This window comes from Saccopteryx leptura, chromosome 10 (assembly GCF_036850995.1).
Source record: "Saccopteryx leptura isolate mSacLep1 chromosome 10, mSacLep1_pri_phased_curated, whole genome shotgun sequence".
NCBI classification, from domain to species: domain Eukaryota; kingdom Metazoa; phylum Chordata; class Mammalia; order Chiroptera; family Emballonuridae; genus Saccopteryx; species Saccopteryx leptura.
Window position 1 is genome coordinate 8,424,145 of NC_089512.1, and position 21,826 is coordinate 8,445,970.

Below are 21,826 nucleotides of genomic sequence, written 5' to 3' on the forward strand. Positions count from 1 at the left end.
TTTTTCATTCCAATACCTTAGTTGTTCATTGATTGCTTTCTCATATGTGCCTTGACCTTCAGCAGACCCAGTAACCCCTTGCTCAAGCCAGCGACCTTGGGTCCAAGCTGGTGAGCTTTGCTCAAACCAGATGAGCCCGCGCTCAAGCTGGCGACCTCAGGGTCTCGAACCTGTGTCCGACGCATCCCAGTCCGACGCTCTATCCACTGCGCCACTGCCTGGTCAGGCAGAGGTCAGGGTTCTTGTTTCCTTCATCCTTGTGCCCAGGGCAGACCCCATACCAAGAGGAGACTGGGGGTTTGAGGCAAGAGAGACCCTTATCTTTGCCTGGATGGGGGGAGCAGGAGGAGGTGTAACACCCCTCTTCTCCCAGCCCCTCCTCTGCATTTCTGGTGGTTGACTGAACCCATAGTAGTGGTCCCACATTCAGACAGGATCGAGGCCTCTCTCTCTCTCTCTCTCTCTCTCTCTCTCTCTCTCTCTCTCTCACACACACACACACACACACACACACACTCTCTCTCTCTCTCTCTTTAGCATCCAGACGCAGGTATGCTTGGCTAGTGAGAGCTCCTTCCAGAAAGAGACTGAGGATCAGACACACAGTTAAAACACCAAGTCTGGACATGTCCCTAAATTGAAAAACCTCTATCTAATCTAGTAAAAAAAGAGAAAAGGCATGCATTGTTATCCCTGGATATAACCACAGAGCCTACCGTCATTAAAAGGATAATACAGGAATATGTAACCTTATGCTAGTAAATTCAGTAACTTAGGTGAAATAGGTATTTCATGAAAGATACAAATTAATGACTGACTCAAAAATAAATAGAAAATCCAGAGCCCTTTATCTAAAACCTCACAAAGAAGACTGCAGGCCAAAATGGCTTCCCTGAAGTCTTATACATTTAAGGAAGAAATAATGCCAACCTTGTACAACCCTAGTTTAAAGAAATTGTTGTTTTATTGATTGATTTTAGAGAGGCAGAGAGAGGGGGAAGCGTTCATTTGTTCCACTTAGTTGTGCATTAATTGGTCACTTCCCACACGGGCCCTGACGGGATTGGACCCTCCAGCTTGGTGTTTCGGAACAACACTCTAACTGACTGAGCTAACGGCCCAGGGCAACCCTAGTTTTACTTATAAAAGTTTTGTTCTTTGCAAAACGATTTCAGACATTATGAAACAGGTCAGGCAGGCAGTGGTTGGGGCTGGGCTGTTTTTGAGAGCCCTTGAAATCTTGCCTCAGAAGCCCCTTCCTCCCGCAGGCCCCGGGGGAGGTAAGGGCAGGGGCCTTGGTGTGGAAACCTGGGCGGGGGTTAGCAATGTGGGGTACATCCAGGATCAGGCAGCAGGGCTGTGGGGAGGACTCTGCACCTTGGGCCCTGCCTGGGCTGCTCCCCTGGGCACCTGCCAGCTCCGAGTGTGGGGAATGAGGCAGAGGTGGCCAGGATCAGGGCCGTTTTTACCAAATGCCACTCCCCCCCCCCCCCAAGTGAGAAGCTGGGAGGGAGTCAGACAGACTCCCGCATGTGCCTGGCTGGGATCTACCGGGCATTCCCACTAGGGGGTGATGCTTTGTCCATTTGAGGCATTGCTGTTGCTCAGCAACTGAGCTCTTCTTAGCACCTGGGGCGGAGGCCATGGAGCTGTCCTCAGCACCCAGGCCAACTTTGCTCCAGTGGAGCCTTGGCTGCGGGAGGGAGAGAGACAGAGAGGAAGGAGAGAGGGAAGGGTGGAGAAGCAGATAGGTGCTTCTTCTGTGTGCCCTGACTAGGAATCAAACCTGGAACTTCCACATGCCAGCCAATGCTCTACCGCTGAGCCAGCCAGCCAGGGCCTCCAAATGCCGTTCTTGATACACAGTCTCATCTCCCTGGTAAAGATGCAGGTTGGTGAGGGTCTGGGTATCAGAAGGACCTTGATGCGACCTGAGCTACCATTGAGTGTCTGTGGCCTTGGGCAAATTTTTTCCCTTTGTTGATGGCCTCTTCCCAGTTCCCCTGTGTAATGGAGAGACCTGCAGGCAGCAGTCCTGCGAGCCTTTCATTCTGAGCCCTCTGAATCTCCGGCACTGGGAAAGGGGGTGGGCTGTGGAGCTGGTCTGCACCTCCTGCCCCGTCCCAGGCATGGGGGTCCCGACATCTGACCCAGGCCAGGGTCACCTGAAAGCTGTTCCCCGCTTCATAAATGCTCCCTGTTCTGCCTGCACTGCTGCTTAGCAGGAAGACTGGAGTCCCTGTCCCCCATGTTTATGTGTTCTGTTTCTCTGTTGACCTGTTCTTGCCAACATGCGTATCTTGATTGTTCTCGAGCACCTACTCATTGCACAGCAACCCAGGCTGGGTCATCCTCAGCCTCACCCCGTCTGCAAAGCTAATGCTGCTCCCCACCCACCAAACTGCTGGGCATTTTTTAAATTGTTCTTTGGATAGTTGGGTGTTTCCTCATTTTGTTAATGAATAACTTGGCCTTTGCTGAGGCACTCGAGTGTCTCTGGGGTTCCAGGTGGTGGTAGCCACGGCTGCTGTTTGCCCTTGCCCAAGGGCTGGCAAGCCATGGTGTTTGCAAAGGATTTGTTCCCAGAGGCCGTTCCCACAGCCCCGCCCACTTCCACCAGCTGGTCCAGGTTAACAGCCCCTGGGGAAAGAAGCTCTCCTGTGGGGTTACCCACCAGCCCACTTTGGGGAAAAGCTGAACCTTTCTTTCTCTCCCACCTTTGCCCTTACTCCCCGGGGGAGGTACCCATCACCCCTTCCTCAGTGGCGGGCTCCTCTGTCCTTGCGAAGGGAGGGCGTCCGTCACTCTCTCCCCTGTGGTAAACACCTCCGGCCATCAGGGAGTCTGCTGGCTGGCAACTGGCAAGGAGCTTCTTTCTTTGACTGTCCCGGCTTCTGGCTTGCTTAATCGGCTAGCATTTAGTCAGGGCGGAGTGTGTAGGTCCGTGGCCTCTGTGGGTCCCACCCAGGCCCTAGCAGCCCTGGCAACCACGTGGAGAACCCTAACTTGCTTCTAAGTCGCGAGTTTGCAGTCTGCTGTCCCTGCCCTCTTTGGCCATCACCATGTGAAGGCCTCTCTGGGCCTGCTTGCCCTGCAGGGTCTGCAGCCTCCAAGGAAAGCCCGTGGTCTTCCTCCAACAGCACCCAGTCTCCCCTCCAGCTCCTCTCTCTGATCAGCCCCCCTGGCCTTGCCAGCCCTGCTGACATCCGCTTTCACCCCTTCACCCCGACTGCTCTCCAGTCACCTGCTGTTCTCAGGCCCCGCCCCACCTGGGCCCAAGCTGTGCTCCCTCTGGGAAGGTCCTTCTTGCTCCGTTTTCCCATCCTGTAACTCGCAGGTCCTGCCCATCCCTCAGTTGGAATTCTCCATCCACCCCGCAGAACCATGGTGACCTCTCTCATGTAGCTGATGTCATTTGTTCCTGCTGTCTTGTCCCACGAGACCAAACTGCCCTGGGTTGAAAGAGCAAGGAGGGGGCGGCATCTTGGTTTGTTCACGTCTCAAAAGCCTTTCTCTGGATTGAACCTCTAGCCTGGTTTCGGTGGTCTTCTCCCCCGTAGTCGTGTGGCCGAGGAATGGCTGCGTCTGGCTGTTCTCAGGGTCTCCTCGGTGAACACTGGCAGGATGTGACTCATAAAGCCCATGCCACTCTTGGGGAGGCAGTTGTCAGTGGCACACACAAAGTGCCAGGAGAGGCAGTACGAGCAGCTGTTTCGGTTCTGACTTCTGTGTCAGTGCCTGTTCTAACCTCATTGCAGCAGGGTCCCTGTGGCAGGGTCTTACAGGTGTCCAGGTCACTGCCCAGCCAGAGTCACAGGCAGGTGGTGCCGGGGACGAAGTGCATGTCGGCTCCCCGGAGGGCCACCCTGACATGCAGGCAGACTCTGACAAGGCATTGTCCTGGAGGCCCTCACATCACTGAGGGCCTGGTCACGCACGTCCTGACACACGAACACATCCTGCACGTACATTTGTCCGCAGGGTGAGACTGATCTAACGGCAGTAGCGTCGGAGGGAGGGGACGCCCCGGGAAGCCTTCCTGCTGCAGCTGGAGCAGTGAGGGGGTGTCCCTGTGTTGGGGCCCTCGGTGCCCCCGGAGAGCAAGCATAGGGGGTCAAGGTGGGGATGAACGTGACTTCTCTAGATTACGTACAGAGAGGTCGGGGCAGGCGAAAGACCAGATTTAGAAGAAATGTTCCCCATAACTAGTTCCCTCTTCCGCCATTTCCCCGAACACATCGCAAGGGTGAGTCAGTCTTGTTACAAGCCTGATCCGAGTTTGAGTTATACTGTTCCTTGGTTGAAGGGGTTTTTTGTTTTGTTTTGCTTTTTGAGATTTTATTTGCTGATTTTAGAGGGAGAGGAAGGGAGAGAAGGAACAAGAAGCATCCCCTTGTGGTTGCTCCTTGTGTGTGCCTTGACAGGGCGAGCCCCGGGGGTTTCAATTCGGACTGCGCTGTTCCGAAAGGGAACTGCAGAGGTGTTTCTGGAATGGGAGTCAGGAGGCCTGTGCCCTCTGGATTGCTGATGACTGCTCTTCCCTGTCATTCTCCACTCGGCGTGGCTCCATTCAGACCCCCGAGGGTGGCAGGTGGCCCGCGGTGTGAGCCCTGTGTGGCACCGGCCAGCTTCGTTCTCATGGCCTAAAACTCTCTAGCTCCTCCTGCAGGTGTCCCCTGGGGCCACTCTGAGCCAGGGCCGTGGTCCTGGGGGTTGAGTTATCTGAGGGAGCTGAAGGTTGAGGAGTGAGGCTTCCGCGGAGTGCCGTCAGGTGCAGCAGCCCTGTGCCCTGCTCGGAGCCTGAAACTCCCCGCGGGCCCTCACCGAGGTGTGTGCCTCCTGAGACACCCTGTCTTCATTGGCTGCCTGGGCGGGAAGGCCTGGCGGGAGGAACGTTCACCTGAGCAGGTGCTTTTCTCCCTTTCTTTGCAGGACAAGGAAGATGGGGAGCCAAAGGCCAAGCAGCTCAGAGAAGAAGAGGAAAAGGAGGAGGAGGAGGAGGAGGCGGAGAAGCACAGGTAATCCGTGTGCACGCCCCGCTCTGCGCACTCCTGTTCCCTCTGGCCCTCCGCCTCCAGCTCCGCACTCCGAGTCTCCACGTGTCTTCCTCTCTGCCCGTGGCTGCCCCGTGCAGACCTGAAACCATCCTCCTCCTCCTGGCTGCAGCCTCCTCTGCGCCCTGTCCCTGCTGGCCAGCTGACTCGGCCACCAGCCTTTCCTCTTTCCTCTGACCCTGCAGACCTGAAACCATCCTCCTCCTCCTGGCTGCAGCCTCCTCTGCACCCTGTCCCCACTGGCCAGCTGACTCGGCCACCAGCCTTTCCTCTGACCCTGCAGACCTGAAACCATCCTCCTCCTCCTGGCTGCAGCCTCCTCTGCACCCTGTCCCCACTGGCCAGCTGACTCGGCCACCAGCCTTTCCTCTGACCCTGCGTTGTGTCTCCGCACTCGCAGAGCCCCACGTGGCTGGTTCTGCAGCCCCTGCGGAGGCTGGTCCAGACCCTCCCCGGCGAGGGAGCTGCGGCCTCCACTGGTTCCCTTCTCCACCCAGCCACTCGGCCTGTCCTGGCCGGGTCACCTCCAGGCTGTCCTCTCAGCCTGTCCCCTTGACACGTCAGAGCTCAGCTCCGAGGCCTCTGTGCCTTTCCCTGTCCCTGTTCTCCGGTCCCCCTCAGTAGTTCACAGACAGTATCTTATTTTGCCAAATCTTGTCATCTGGTTGAGTCCACTTAAGTTACCTAAACAACCCCCCCCCCCCCCCCCCGCCAGGCTTGCAGGCACGTGGGGGCCGGGTCCTCCACAGAGATTCAGAGCCTGCTTTGCACCAGAAATGCCTGGGACACGTTTTCCAAAGTAGCGTGTGGAGTGGAAGGGGCTGTGGTTTTCTTCTGGTTCTTAGATTTTCCGCTGTTGGCCAGACCCTTAGTCCCAATTTCTGGTCTCTCTTTGCTTTGCTAGGAGGTCCCTTCTCTGAACCTCCTCCTTGATGAGAAAGAAAGGGTCACCGGTTAGTGGGTAGGTGGGTAGGTGATACAGTAGAAGACTTGAATGTTGAATCGTGTGACTGAATCTCAAACACGGTGTTGAACAGGCGCACAGGTCCTGGCAGTCGGGAGCCTGGCTTCTGTAGCTGTACCTCCAGAGACCGGGCGGGCGGGCGGGCCTGGATTTCCCTGAGCACCCCTCACCCGGCAGGCCGTGGTTGTCAGGAAGCCCAGCGGTCGCTTGGAGTGGCCTTGGGCCAGTGTTTATACCCCCGGGAAAACTGGAGTGTCCTGACTTTAGCGCCCTGGGCCCCGGACCAGTGGGCTAGACCTGTGTGGATTTAACCCCAGACTGCAAGGTGCCAGGGCCCGGGCCCAGGCTTTCTAGGAAGAGCGAGAGGCTGCGGGGTGTGTTCGTCCTAGAAGGGGGACTTGTCTCCTCTACCCCGAGTCTGAAGAGGGTCTCCCAGCAGGATGCTGTGGCTTGGGAGCAGGCACCACAGCCCCTGACAGGCCCTTTCCGCCACTGGGGAGACAGAGGTGACCTTCCAATTCCAGTGGCAGGGGAAGGGTGACCTCTGAGGCCAGTCGCCAGTGAGTTTCTGGGCCCCTGGGAGGAGGAACAGCCCGCTCAGGCCAGGTTGGCCCAGGTGCCAGGTAGGATGAGCTTTGGGCGCCGGCTCTTCTGAGTGTGGGAGGGCTGCCGGGCCTGCTGAGGGCTGCCTTCTGCAGAGGGCAGGACGACGCCTCACGGAGAGGTAGGGTTTGGGCAGGGAAGGCCCCGAGATGTGGAGCTGCAGTGTGAGAAGGTGATTGATGGAACCCCTTGTTGGGGAGGCATGGGCAGACGTCCCCCGACCCCCGCTCAGATCTCCACTCGGGCTCTGCACAGGCCACTGGCGCTGGGAGGGAGGTTTACAGGTGGCTCTGTGTGTGCAGACACGTGACAGGTGGCAGTTTTGATTGGGATAGCACTTCATCGTGCCCTTGCTGTGGCACGCACTGGTCAGGACTGGGGAAGTCCATGTCCGGCACTTCTGTTCAGCAGCGGGCTGCAGAATGGTGGGCCCTGGGCGGGCGGAGGGGGCCCAGGGTGTAGCAGCAGCCCTGGGCGCTGAGGCCAGGCCCAGCAGTTGTCAGCCCCCTGACCGGGGGCAAGTCACGTTCCTCAGGGAGCCTCCTCACCTGAGTATCTTCAGCTGGAAGATGGGGAGAGAGACAGACTTGCTTCCCGAGGGACTGGGACAAGTGCTGTTTACCCGGCTGGCGCTGGGGACTGTGCAGAAGGAAGACACTTTGGGGCCCTCCAGAGAGAGCTGAAGGACTCGAGACACACCTGGAAAAGGCAGAATTAACCTTTATATAAGGCCTGTGACAGCTTTGCAGTTAGAGCAGTAGTTGGGAGAACAGCAAGATGGATGGATGACAGTAGAGAAAATCCTATGTGACCAAGACACTAGTGGTCAGGACCCTTCTGCAGCTCATCCCTTACTTGGTACAGCAGATAACCCTCAGCAAATAAGTGGCATCGTTGAGCAGGTTCAGGTGTCTGCCCAGATGCACAGCGTGTTTCCTCAGCAGGACTGGAGGCAGCCCGGGACCCGACCCCTCGGCCGCCATGTTGGGCGGGCACCCACCTTCCTGCCTGCCCGGCTCCGGCCTGTCTGCCTGCAGAGACTTCAGAATCCGAGCTGTTCAAGCTCCTCTGTCTTTCCTTATAAATCGTAGAATCAACTTGTTTGTACCTGTTAAAAAGCTTGCTAGGATTTTGGTTGAAATTGCATAGATTTTCTACATCAAAATGTCTCCTTAAAGTTTTTGTTCTCTTCAGGATAAATCCTATCCCATCCTCATACAACCAAACCCCCACCAGGTGGGAGTCAGCTCCCCACAGGTGCCCCAGCCCAGTCTAGGCTCTGTGGGAAAGAAGGACTCTTCCCACCCCCAGAAGAAAGGCCCCTGCTTCTCCTGTGGGCGGATCTGCCCTCGTGGCTGGTGCTGCAGGGGCGTCCAGGGCTCGTCCCTAACGCAGCCCCTCTGACTGCTCTGGGCCCTGGAGCGCGGCCTCCAGAGAGGGGCGTTCATTCGGGGCAGCTGTTCTTGTTTTCTGAAGCCCTCAGTCACTTCCTCCTGGTGGCAGGTCGGCGGATCTAGGTAGAGTTTGTGGTCAAGGGCCATGGCCACCCTGCCAGGTGGAAGGGAAGGGGAGATGTGGCACACTGTGTTGGGCACGGTTGAGGGCCATGGCCACCCTGCCAGGTGGAAGGGAAGGGGAGATGTGGCACACTGTGTTGGGCACAGTTGAGGGTCACGGCCACCCTGCCAGGTGGAGGGAAGGGGAGATGTGGCACACCACATTGGGCACGGGCCAGGGGAGCGTGTCTTGTTAAGTGCCTGAACAAGCAAGCCCCAAACCCTCAGCCCCCACAACCTGCCTCCCTCTGGCTTTGTATTGACGTCTGTCCCCAGGTGGGACAGTCACCCTCAGGGACAGTGGTTCACCCTAGGTGGGTGTCATGTCCCGCAGAAGAAAATGGGCCACGAGCCTGCCTTCTTCAGGATGGAAAACCGGTTCTCCAGTTCCACGTGGAGAGAGGTTCCACCCCAACTGAGGCCCAGCCAAGACCTGGCCTGGTGCCCAAACCTTTTAGGCCGGTAAATGCTGGGCCTTCTCTCCTCTGTGGGTGGGGTCCCCAGGACGGTGTCTAACCAGGGTGTGCTTGCCATGATGTCAGCTTGATTCAGCAGACATTGCCGCACTCCAGTGGTCACCACCAGAGCGGCCCCCACCCCTGCCTCCGGTTCCAGGCCCGGGGTGTCCCAGCCAGGGTGGTGGGGCTGGACGGTGGCTTCGGGATTGGTGCTGAGGCAGCAGCACAGACACCTGCTGTCACCTGCTTTTCCTGATCCTGTTGCTCAGGAATAGGCCCCGGATGTGGGTGAAGGAATCAGGGGAGAACTGGTTTCAGGAATGGGCCTCACGGGAAGCAGTGGCCAGCAGGCTGGGCATGTGACCGAGCCGGTGCTTCCCTTCTGTGCGTGGGGAGGTGGGAGCCCGCCGGGTCCTTCCGCCTGGAAACCAGTCTGAATCTTGTCTGTCATGGCCTTCCGTGCTGCCAGAGCCCCTCATTCAGTCTGGGGGTGGGCGTGGCCCGCCCTGGGGCCAGGAAACCACAGTTCATGCCAGTGACTTGTCTGAGACCTCCCACCTGGGAGGGAGTGGAGCGCCACTGGGTCCCCTCCTCTCCCCTGGGCCCCGTCTGCTGGGAACGGCTGAGCCTTTCCAGTCCCAGATGAGGAAACGGGCCATTCCTGTCCTCTGCCTGCCAGCGTGCCAGGCAGGGCAGGTCTGCCCCTCTCCACCACCTTCACCCTCAGTGCTGCACCCAGAAGGGAAGATGCTGTGGTCTCTGTCCCACATGCCTCCTTGTCTGGGTTGGAGGGGCGGCCGCAGGGATAGTGGGCAGCTATGTGATGAGGAGAGGGTGGTCTCTTTGGCAGCCCGCAGCCCAGGGCAGCCCGCTGTGGTTGAGCACCATCTGCTTGCCCTGAGTGGTCAGTGCGGTAGGTTGCACCCCAAGAGGGCGGGCGGCACTAGGCTGCAGGCCACTGTCCCACCACCTGATGGGCCCCAGACAGCCATTGTGGCCAGTCCAGTTCCATCTTGGGCCCTTTGGGATTCAGTTCAGCTGCTGTAAAGCATTACCCTCTTAAATTTTACTCCTCTTAAAATTTGAATTGATAAAATACATAAATTTTGCATTTTTTCAATTGTAGAAAATTTAGAAAATAGACCAACATGTATCTGTACATATCCTGCTGTTTTATAACTCTTTCCATACGCCATGTCATAGCCATCTTGTGATCAATAATATACTTCTATAAAATTCTAAATTGCCAAGCCAGTGACCCCTTGCTCAAGCTAGCGGCCTTTGGGCTCAAGCCAGCAACCATGGGGTTGTGTCGATCCCTCACTCAAGCCAGTGACCTCGGGCTTTTGAAGCTGGACCTCAGTGTCGCAGGTTGATGCTCTAGCCACTGTGCCACCGCCAGTCAGGTGGGTCACTGTGATTTTAGGGGCTGAGGGAGGGTCCTGGAGGCTGGCAGAGCTGAGAAGGTGGAATAGGGGAGAGAGGAGGAGTTTCAAGAACGGTACTTTAAGCCAGGCTCAGGATGGGGGAGATAGAGGGGACGCAGCATGATTTTTCCCTCAGGTAATGCTGAGGGTGCAGAGACACGGCTGAGCCACCTGCAGCCCTGGCAGGACCCCTGTCACTTTGTTGGGCAGCCTCTACTCCTACACAGGAACTGCTGGCCCCGAGGAGCCCGGTGGGGGAAGCTGGGGTAGGGGTCTACCTGAAGGCAGAGACTTGGGTTTGGAGTCTGGCTCTGTTCCTCCCTCACTCAGAGGCCTCGAGCACATCCATGGAGCTCTCTAAACTGTTTCCACGTGTGGAAAATGTCAGTCCCCACCTCCACCTTAGGTCGAAGGGCTGTCCTTAGGGGCAGCCTCTGAGAATTCTCCTGTGGGGGGATTTCCTGCTGGGGGGTAGCATTATCCCATTCATTACTGCCTACACTCTGGGCTAGGGCAAGACACCAAGGCCTGGAGCCCTGGCCGGGTTGCTCAGTTGCTTAGAACATTGTCCCGATACACCGAGGTTGCAGGCTCGATTCCTGGTTCAAGTACATACAAGAATCAAGCAATGAGTGCATTTTCTCTCTCTTTCCCTCCCTCCCTCCCTCCCTCCCTCCCTCCCTCCCTCCCTTCCTCCCTTCGTCCATCCTCCATTCATCCAAAAAGTCAATTAAAAAAGAAAGACTGCCAGACCTGGAGGATTGTGGGAGCTCCTCCCACCCCCTTTCCTGAACCCCCTGAGGTGTTTTTAGTCCATGTGATGTGGCCCTGTCCAGCACTGGTAGGGCCTAGTGGAGGCGGGTAGGGTGGAGGTAGGGCTGGCTGGATGGAAGGGGAGAGCTTTTATTGCCCTATATCTGTCCCCTGTCCCAGGAGAGAGGCCAGAGTCACCCTTAAGTGGGGAAGCCACTGACCTCTTTAAAATTTTCATGTGCTGTTAAGCCAACTATCAAGTGTCCTAAGTTAAAACGTTGAAGAACCACCAAACAGAAACATCCCTCCATAGACATTTCCAGCGTTTGTATTCCGTCCTGATCTTGTACTGTCCCTGTAATGGTATTTTTTGCTCTCAAAGCCAGGTGGTCCGATTGCACCATGCTGGGCCCGCCCATCTTGGCCCAGAGGCCCCATGGCTGTGTCAGGGCACACTACCAGAAGCATTTGCACGTGGAATGTTTTGGGTTTTGCATATTCCTATTTTGCTACTATTTCTATGAACAGCCAATGCTTTTCAAGGAAATGACAGAACTAGTTTTGGGGTTTGAATGCTTTGCTGCATCTTGACGAGGTCAGGCTCTGGATCGTCACCACGGCCTCTGGCAGCACCAGACAAGCCCTTGCTGTTTACGTTGAGGACGTGGGGGTGTCTCCATGTGTAGAGCCCAAAGCAAGCAGGTTGTGGGGGGTGTTTTCCTGGAAGAGCCCCATGCCTCGTTGCTGACTGTTCAGCCCGAAAGCCGTCTGTGCTCCGAGTGGCTGATGTCTCCAGCCAGGGCTGGTCCCCAGGAGCCTGCAGCTCCTCCTGGCCTTCACTTCCCCGGGTCTGTGACCTTGAGGAGCGCCTCCCGCCAGGTCTCCTCCCTGCATGGGACAGAGAGGACACATGTGCCCCTAAGAGCAATGGGGAGAGGACAGAGGCTAAGGCCCTGAAAGGTGAGGCTGGTAGATGAATGAACGAGTGGGCAGGTGGGCCAGGGAGGAAGCCTCCATGAGCTGTGCAGACTTTCTCTCAAGACCCATTTGCTAGTGAAGGAGTGTCTGGAAGCTTCCTTCCCCTTTGCTACTCTAGAACTCTGCTCCTGGGTTTCACATTTTACAGAGAACACCAACTTCCTCCACCCCCTTCCTGTGAGGGGCACACGGGAGGGTGTGAAAAACACCCCGAACGGCCCTGGCCAGCCCATGCCTGGGGGCCGTGCAGCTGGCCTTGAGAAAGACCTTGCACAGGTCGCTGTGCCTGGCCACACCTGGCCGAACGTTCCTCTCTGGGCACTTGACAGGTCTCCCCGGTAAAGGGGGCACGGGAGGGAGTGCCGGAGAGGAAACGGAAAGGGCATTTCCGTGTTTAAGAAGGAGACTCAACAGAACTTGGACATCGCCCTGTTGTTTGCCACAAAGACAATGGAAGTCCCGGTGGAGTTGGCTGCCCTGACCCAGCCACATCCCTGCCCTCTCTGCATCTTGTGGGCACGGCTTCTTTGCTTCTTGCATTGTTTTCCCAAGCATTGAGAGGCCCTGGATGGGAAGCCCAGTGGGTTAGAACGTTGTCCTGATAACACCAAGGCTGTGGGTTGGATCCCCAGTCAGGACACATACAGAAATCATTGTTTCTTTCCTCTCTCTCTAAAATTAACTGAAGGCGGGGGGCACAGAGAGCCCAGGCTACTCATAGAGCCTTTCCCCAGGAGTACCCTCGGAAACCCTCTGCCGGCCTGAGGCAGGCGTACGCGCAGCCCTCGCAGGCCGCTGGGTGCTGAGCGGAACCGGTCTCTGGGAGCGTGTGGGGTGGCGTGGGCTGGGCCGGGCCGGGCCGTGCAGGACGGACAGCTGCCATCTGGGGACCACATGCAGGGGCCATGGCCTGTGACGTACGGGGGACGTGGGATAGAGAGGGGACCCAGAGAGAAGTCAGCTGTACCCCGGGTGGTGGGGACACTTTGGGAAGGAGAGTACTGTCTAGTTGGATTTCCTTTGGAAGCCTGATGGGCAGGAAACTGTAGCAGGCAGGGCTGCCAGTGACCCAGTGGCATCTGACTGGAAAGCCGGCTATGGGGGACCATTGCCAGGGCTTGTTAGGAAGTTCAGATTTGCTTTGGGAACACCAGGGACCCTGCATCAGAGGGAGTGACAGTAGCCACTGTGTCTGCCCTCTGCAGGAAAGAGCCAGGCCCAGCGTAGATCCCGGATGCCCACACGGCCGGTCCAGGGCGTGGGACGCAGAGGGCGGGGCCCTGGAAGGGCCTGGGCTCACTGGGCTTCCCTCTGAGATCGTTTCCTCTAGTGTAGTTTTCCTCTTTTAAGATTACTGACTTTATTTTTATTTTTTTACAGATTTCACTTACTGATTTTAAACAGAGGAGAGAGAGAGAGGTGGTGGGGGTGGGAGGAGCGGGAAGCATCACCTCGTAGCAGTGGCATCTCGTAGGGGCCCTGACCGGCGGCCTGAGGCTTCTAAGCCAGCGAGCTCCGCGTCCCAGTTGAGGCCCTACGCCCTGGCCACCACGGGCGGCTCCTTTAGTGTCTAAAGCGCTCCCTTTTGTGTTTCTTGAAGAACAGATACTCTGATGAAGGCCGTTTTACCTAGATTTATGGTTTCCATTGTTTCTGCTAAGAGTTTCCTGTTTTGCCAGTTGGATGTCTAATTTAATTTTAAGAATTTCTGTCTCTGGTCTTCAGTAGTTGGTAATGATTTGCCTAGGTATGCTTGTCTGTGGAGTTCATAGCGCTTTATTTTAATTTGTGGCTTGATGTTTTTTTGTTAATTTTATAAAAAATTTTCAGTCATCTCTAACTATTGCTTCTGGGACTCTACATGATTGTTAGATCTTTTTTTTATCATGTTGCATGTGTTTTATTCTCTTTTCTGTAGTTTCCAACTTTTCCTCCTCTTGCTTCATTCTGGACATTTTCTAGCCTATTTTACAGTTGACTATCCCTTTATTTACTTGTATTCAGACTGCTATTGAGCCCATTTATTGAGTTCTTAATGTGGGTTACATTTTCAGTTACGCAATCCCCATTTGCTTTTTAAAATTTTGGATTCTCTGCTGAAATTCACCATCTTATAGTTTACCTTCCTGAGCTTTTATTAATTTCAATTATTTTATATTCAGCTCTGATCATTCTAATATTTGGATGTCCCGTGAGTACATTTCTGCTGTTTTTTTTCTCGTGGTTTTGAGTCCTGGATATCAGGTATGAAAAGTTTCAGAGATAACATGAGGTTCTGGATGATTTCCTTTCCTGTAGAGAGAATTTATTCCAGCTCTGGCAGGCAGCTGGGCGGGGGCCCTGACTCACCCTCTCAGGACTGACTGACTAAGAGGCGCCCTCTCATTCCCGGTCACACTGCTCCTTCTGCCCAAGGGCAGACCCATCAGCAACTGCGGAGGCCAAGCTGCGATTCAGTCTGTTTTAGGTCACCCCTGCTCTGAAGACGGGGGTCAAGCGTGGACCCTACGTCTTGGCTGCCCTGAACACTGGTTTTTTCCTCTTTAGCCACATGAGATTGCAGGAGGTTCTGCCTGTCAGTAGACAGATGCGCTAAGGGGAAGACTTGTCCCCTGTCAGCTACCCTTGAACTTCTGCCTGTGATCCCAGGCCCCAGATCCTTGTTGCCTTGGCACTTCTCCAAGGCCAACAAATAGATTAAAAAAAATAATATACAGCCCTGGCTGGATGGCTCGCTTGGCTGGAGCATTGTCTTGCGATGCAGAGGTGGCTGGTTCGGTCCTTGGCTGGGGCACATACAGAAACAGATTGATGCTTCTGTCTCCCCCTTACCCCCTTCCTCTCTCTGGATTCAATAAAAATAAAAGATTAAAAAAATGGAAAAAAATAAAGACAAAAAAAGGCAACAGGGAACATTTAAAAATATATATATATTTTTAAAATATATATATTTATATATTGACCTGTGGTGGCACAGTGGATAGAGTATCAACCTGGAATGCTGAGGTCACCAGTTCGAAACCCCGGGCTTGCCTGGTCAAGGCACATAGCAGAAGCAATCAGTGAAGCAATTACGATCTTGCTCCCTCTCTCTCAAATCAATAAATAAAATCTTTAAAATATATATATAGATACACACAGGGGTGAGCAAAAAGTAGGTTCAAGTAAATATCCACTTTCGTTGGTCAGTGGTTAAATTACTAGCCATCGTTTCCTAAAAGCTAAATCATAAGTATGGATACAAAATAGCAACAATAATAAAACAAATGATACAAACAATACAATAATTAATAAATAATAATGCAAGAAAAAGCTGTGTTTCAGGTACTCACATTGAATACTTTGCCCACCCCGAACCTTTTGTCAGGTTTTGTTAAGTTGTTTGCGGAGGGCAGAAAGGGTGGCATCCTGCATTGGAAACCAGTGCCCGTGACCGAGCCCAGAGACTTGCCCTTTGGAGGGGTGGGGGAGGGGGTGGGAGAGGCAGTTGAGGGCACGTTAGTGAGGGACGACTCTTCATTAGCTCTCACAGAGGAAGTCAGGAGAACCCAGCATGACAGACCTGACACCCATCATAGCCTCCTTTTCTACAGATGTGGAAACTGAGGCCCAGAATGGGACTGGGACCCAGTGTTCTTTTTTTTTATTTTTATTTATTTTTTATTTATTTATTTATTTATTTTTTTACAGGGACAGAGAGAGAGTCAGAGAGAGGGATAGATAGGGACAGACAGACAGGAACGGAGAGAGATGAGAAGCATCAATCATCAGTTTTTCGTTGGGACTCCTTAGTTGTTCATTGATTGCTTTCTCATATGTGCCTTGACCGTGGGCCTTCAGCAGACCGAGCAGTAACCCCTTGCTCGAGCCAGCGACCTTGGGTCCAAGCTGGTGAGCTTTTTTTGGCTCAAGCCAGATGAGCCCGCGCTCAAGCTGGCAACCTCGGGGTCTCGAACCTGGGTCCTTCCACATCCCAGTCTGACGCTCTATTCACTGCGCCACCACCTGGTCAGGCGGGACCCAGTGTTCTTGATTGCTTGGCTAGGGCTCAGCTCCAGGGGGAGCAGGGACAGGGGGCCCTAGGGCTGCTGTGTGGCGTTCCCTGTCCCCCTGCTGCGTCCTCCTGGGTCCAGCTGCTCTTCTGAAGCCTGGGTGGGTGTAGGGGCGTGGCCCGTTACCGCCCTGAGCCCTGGGTACCGTTCCCACCGATTCTCCTTTCATACTGATGGCTCATGGAACCCTGGAGCCACTGAGAGTGACAGTTTTTTTCCTCACTAATCCCTGCCGTTTTCTTCCCACACCCAGTTTCTCTTCCGCTTTCCTCCCCACCCTGCTGTGAGGGAAAGTCAATCAGTCTATGCACAGCTCACACCCACTGTGACCTGGGGTTTACCTGAGGCCTGGGGCACAGGCGGTGTCCCTGCCCCTCAGAGTGGGCGGCAGGCCTCCTCCACAGGCCATGCTGGTACTGCCCCTGGTCCCAGAGGTGCAGCCCAGCCCCGAGGCCGTGACCTCAGGAGCTCTGGCAGACGGGCAGGGGCAGGTGGTGCTGGTGAACGGGGGCCAAAACTTGACATCAGGAAGTCCCCAAGTCCATGTTGCTGCCACTTGCTAGCTGTGGTCACAGACACCTGCCCCCTCTCTTCTGGAAAGGCCTGTCTGCCAGGGTGGGGAACGCAGCAGCCCCTGGGGGCCTGACACAGAGAGAGGGCTCGTGGGCGAGACTGGGACACTGCGGGTTGGGAACATGCCCCGTGTCCCGAAGGCCAGGACTTCTGAGGGGCAGCAGGACTGGGAGGGCTCAGAGCGGCAGTGAGGAAGGAGGAGCCACACTGCAGCCTCACCTGGTGGCAGGTGGGGCCCATTCTGGATGGTCTGACCCCGTGGGCCGTTTTGCCTTACGAAGCGTAGCCCTGGGAACGCTCTGCCCGCTGTGAGTCATCCAGGGGTCCCGCCTCTAGGGGCAGTGCTGGGGACAGCTGCCCTGCCTGAGGGGACCGTGACACCGTGGGCACTGGCAGTGCCGGAGTGTGATTCTGGTCCCTGCTGGCTCCATGCTTCACAGAGCTTTTGGGTCTGTGCTGGCAGCGTGTTCAAGACCCCTTGCAGGGACGAGGCTGTGCGGTCCTCATGGCTGTCCATGGCTGCGGCTCTCCCAGCCTGCTCACTGCCCGCCCTCTCCTCAGCCCTGCAGCACACACACCCTGACACCGGGAGCTGAGTGCACCGCCCTCTCCTCAGCCCTGCAGCACACACACCCTGACACCGGGAGCTGAGTGCACCGCCCTCTCCTCAGCCCTGCAGCACACACACCCTGACACCGGGAGCTGAGTGCACCGCCCTCTCCTCAGCCCTGCAGCACACACACCCTGACACCGGGAGCTGAGTGCACTGCCCTCTCCTCAGCCCTGCAGCACACACACCCTGACACCGGGAGCTGAGAGAGTGCACTGCCCTCTCCTCAGCCCTGCAGCACACACACCCTGACACCGGGAGCTGAGAGTGTGTATTATACCAGTGACTCCGGGGTCTGAAGGGCCTGAGAAGAGGCCAGGCTTGGGGACTAAGGGGTGACTACTAGCTTTGCCTCAGGAGTAGCAGCCCAAGCTCTGGCCCTGGCTTGGAGCCATACCTTGCCTCGGTCTGAGACGCTGCAACCATTGCTGTGTGACCTCAGAAAAATGGTGCAGTCTCTCGGACCCTCAGTTCTGGTAACTGTCAATGGAAGATAGTCCAGGGGAGACGTGATAAGTGCTGCTCAGGCACCCCTGGCCCCAGCTCTGGGCACGGGCCCCCAGTGCAGGCAGGACCATGGGCGAGCAGCCAGCCCAGCTGCCGAATGGCAGGCAGAGGGCCTGAGGCCCGGAGGGGCGGGCCACATGGACGCCTCTGTCCCTGGCTTCCCTCTTTACCGGACATCAGCCAAAGGAGGAAGGCCGGGAAGTGAGCAGCTTGTGCAGCTCGGGAAGTCTGATCTGTGCGTGTACGGGGTGACCGAGGTTGTGTCCCACATTTATGTTATCTCTGTTTGCGCTCTGCTTTCTCAGGGAACTCAGGCTGCGGAACTACGTCCCCGAGGATGAGGACCTGAAGAGGAGGCGGGTGCCCCAGGCCAAACCAGTGGCGGGTCAGTAGGCTGAGCCGGGGTCTCCTCCATGGCACTGCCAGCCGCCCCACCTGGACAGGTGCTGCCCTCTCTTCTAGGAGAACTGGCATTGCCAGGGCTGGAGGTGGGCCTCTAGGACCCTCTGTCACCATTTCATGGCAGATGCACAGCTAGTTAGTGTTGGGCGACCGCAGAGAAGCCATCAGGGCACTAAGAGGCCTGGTTGTGCCTGCTCTGCCCTGTTCATACCTTGACTGGTAGCCTCCCAGGGGCTGTGGAGGGAAGAGGCCACAGCTCAGAGGAACCTTCGGGGCTGAGAAGTGGAAGTGGCCCGGGGACCTTTCGAGGACCAGTGTCAGACCCCAGTGAGGGGCCAAACATTTAGGTGCTCGGGGAGCGGTGGGCAGGCAGACGCCCCCCAGGGTCACGTGTGACAGTGCCAGAGCACAGAGGGTGGGGGAGAGGGTGGCCTGCTGGCCCAGGGGCCACAGTCTCAGGTGTGGGGACAACTCAGCCTCTGGGGCCATCTTGCCAGAGGCAGTCTGTTCACACCATCTACACTGGAGCTGCTGGGATGCTGCTTATCACCCAGACTCCTGGCTCGCTCTGTTCTCTTATTGGTACCAATTTTAATTCAGTGGGTAATAAGTGAGTAAATACAATTATCTTGTAAAACAGTCAAGTGTTGCCCATTGGCCACACCCCAGTCTGCTTCCTCATCTCCTTGTGTCCCAGGCATTTTGGTCCCCCCTGTGGTGGGTCCAGTGGCACTGCGTGGGGACCGTGAGGCAAGAGGAGGGGGAGGGGGAGCTGGTCACGTGCCTCTGGTAAGCACGGTGGCTGGAGGTGGTGAGGTAGGGCAGGGCAGGGGTCCATGAGCGAATATGGGGGCACTGACAGGCTGGAAGCCCACAGAGCCCGGCTAGTGTTCATGCTCCCAGCGTCTGTGCCCACAGGGCTGGGCCCGCCTGGAGGCCCATGGTGCTGTCAGCAGCCAGGTGCGGCCTGGACACGCCGCCAGGTGGCCGTCCCCCTGGTCTGGGGAGCACCCGTCTGAGACTGAGGTTAGAAGAAGGCCGCCTGTGCTGGGCCAGTCGCCAGTCCAGGGCCCAGGGGATGTCTGCAGAGCCCCTGGGTGTATGGGAGTCTTCAGTCCGAGAGTTCCTTCACAGAGGCGGACTTTGGATGTATCCAGGCCACTGTTCTCACAGCTGCAGGGACGGGAGCCTGGGCTCTGGCTACTCTGGCTGGCTGCCTGCTGCTGGCCCTCCCTCGCCCCAGGATTGCGTTCGTCCTGGGAAACTCCAGCCCTCCTCCAGAGCTGCCTTTGCAGGGTTTCTGCATCTGGCTTGCAGGGGGACAGGGGGAGCGCTGGAGACGAGAAAGCCCGGGGTCATCCGGGAACTTGCCTGCACCCTCTGCTGTGGATGCAGTGTGCAGTGTGCAGTGTGCTGTGGACGCAGTGTGCAGTGTGCAGTGTGGCCACAGAGGGCGGCAGAGCCCGTCCAACAGGCCCGTTGTTGTCTTGCGCCCTCTAGTGGAAGAGAAGGTGAAGGAGCAGCTGGAGGCCGCCAAGCCGGAGCCGGTCATCGAGGAAGTGGTGAGTGCCTGCTGTGCCCGTGGCTGCTGCTCTGTGGGTCCTTCTCTCCTGTCCCACCTGCTCTCCTCTCCCTTCCCTTCTCTTTGCTCATTTCTTCCCTCTCCACCGCCCTACCTCCCCTTCCCCCTCCTCCTCTTTTCCCTTCTTCCATTTTCCTACCTCTCTCCCCTTTCTCCTGCCTCCTTCGGGGCTGGCCCCTCCAGCCCTGACGTGTCTCCTCCCTCCCCAGGACCTGGCCAACCTCGCCCCCCGGAAGCCGGATTGGTGAGTTGCCCAGGGCAGGCTAGTGCAGACCGACTGTGGCGGGCACTCCTGGTGCCCGGCATTGGCTTCGGCCTCAGCCTGGGCCTTCCCACCCTCACGGTGGGGAGACGGGCAGCATAGACTTGCAGCTACACAGGTCGTTGCCGTCCGCAGTAAGTGCTGAGGACAGACACGGAATGTGAGAGGGAAGTGGCTGATGGGGGTGATCCTGAGAGGGTGGGGAGTCCTCAGGCAGAGGGGGCAGCCGTCCCCCAAGAAGGGTGAGCACCTGCCCCACCTCCGAGAGCCCCACTGAGCAAGGCGGACCGCGGCCCTCAGGGAGCTGCAGGGTGGAGGGAGAGGGTGGGAAGGGCAAACATAGATTCCTGTCCCAGTTCTGCCACCAACTAGCCTGGTGCCCTTTGACCTCATTTCCCTCTCTGAGTTGAGGACACTCAGTCTCCCCTGGCGCCCCTGTGACTGGGCTGGGGGGAGAGGGCCGTCTGGCCTGGGCCTCATTGTGGGCCCCGGGTACAGGCCCTCCCTCTTGTCTGTGAGTCTGGCAGCACGGCGCCAGAGGAAAGTGTTCGAATTTGATGAAGCGAAAGCATGGGGCTGTGTCCGAGGAAACGCAGAGCCAGGGGACCAGGCTGTGTGCCCTCTGGGAGCTCCTGGTGGTGAAGGAACAGCGGCTAGGGAGGAGTGCCCACAGTGGGCTGGACAGCTCACCCCCTGGCAGCCTCTAAAGCGGGCCCCCGAGAGAGCGTCCAGACTTGGACACCTGTGCCGGCTGGGCCTGTGGGCCAGTTCCGCCTCCCCGGGACTGGGAAAGATGGCTGGCGCTGGGCTTTGGAGGATGTGGAAAGGGAGAGAGAAACATCCTGCCCTCCTGTCCAGATGGTCTCTTCAGACAACTAACCTGGGATCCCTAATGCCCAAGCGGCTGCGGGCGAGGCGGGCCCCAAGGCCACACCAGGCCAGCCTTCGACCTCTGGCCTCCTCCTGCCTCCCTGCTGTAGGGACCTCAAGAGAGACGTAGCCAAGAAGCTGGAGAAACTAGAAAAGCGGACCCAGAAGGCCATCGCCGAGCTGATCCGTAAGTGCGGGGCCTGGCGGGGTGGAGCCCCTGCTGCTGGGTGGTAGCCCAAGCACAGGGCCCCTTCTGTCCCTCCTGTCTGCCCAGGTGAGCGGCTGAAAGGCCAGGAGGACAGCCTGGCCTCTGCAGTGGACGCCAGCACTGGACAAGAGGCCTGCGACTCTGACTGAGGCGCTTCCTGTCCCCCGTGCGCCTGTCAGGCCTGCCCTGCAGGAGGGTGGTCTTGGACAGGGGTGGGGGCTGAGCCTGCCATTGCTTCCAGTTTGCCTTCAGAGCAGCGACTCCCTGCCCTGTCGGGACCCCGCCGTGGGTGAGGTCAGCTCCTTGTTTTCCGAGCGGTCCCCACCCCCCTGAGTGGGGGCAGAGCCCCAGCAGCTTTGGAGCTTGCTGTGTCTGTACATCTGTATGTATATGTGTATTGTGGACTTTTTTGGGGGGAATAAGAAACAAGTAGAACCTGTGTGTAGCAGAACTTTATAAAGTATTTCCTGGGTCCTTGGGATGCTGTGGATTTGGACTGCACAACAGGGCGGCTACAGAGGTGATGCTTAATGTGAGTGAGCCCTGTGCTGGGCGGAGCGGGTTCAAGCTGACTTCAGGGCCCAGTCTTTGGTCAGTGGCGGCCATCTCAGAGCCGCTGAGGGACCAACAGGATCGGAGAGTTCTTTTCAGCCCTGCCCAAGGCTAGGCTTTGCATGTTCTGCGGGACAGCCAGGAGAAGCTCCCACCCTGGTCTGGGGGCCTCCCGCAGCGAGAGAGGAGCTGGGTCCGGCAGGCCTCCCCGTTGGGCTGCCCTGGGCACTGTTCTCTCTCCAGAGCCAGCGCCGGGCAGGCCCTCCTCCCACTTCTCCCGCCACAGCCGGACTAGGGCTTCCTTCCCTGCGACGGGGCCCCGTGTGGATGGGGGCGGTCCGTTCTGCCGGAGACCGAGGTGCATAGGCTGGGTTTCGGGTGTGGCCTTGGACCTGGGCCCCCAAGGTCCTGCACC

The 21,826-nt window shown here is 57.2% G+C and overlaps 1 protein-coding gene across 1 annotated transcript in view; it reads left to right on the top strand.

The window, feature by feature from the left end:
- CCDC12 (coiled-coil domain containing 12) overlaps nucleotides 1–21,338 on the top strand; it is a 41,116-nt gene extending 19,778 nt beyond the window's left edge. The window contains exons 2-7 of the mRNA XM_066350429.1: nucleotides 4,933–5,018; nucleotides 17,841–17,920; nucleotides 19,438–19,499; nucleotides 19,729–19,763; nucleotides 20,762–20,838; nucleotides 20,926–21,338. Coding sequence (XP_066206526.1) covers nucleotides 4,933–5,018; nucleotides 17,841–17,920; nucleotides 19,438–19,499; nucleotides 19,729–19,763; nucleotides 20,762–20,838; nucleotides 20,926–21,008 — 423 coding nt within the window. The 3' untranslated portion in view covers nucleotides 21,009–21,338. The remainder of the gene's footprint in view (nucleotides 1–4,932; nucleotides 5,019–17,840; nucleotides 17,921–19,437; nucleotides 19,500–19,728; nucleotides 19,764–20,761; nucleotides 20,839–20,925) is intronic.
- Nucleotides 21,339–21,826: the final 488 nt, after the last annotated feature.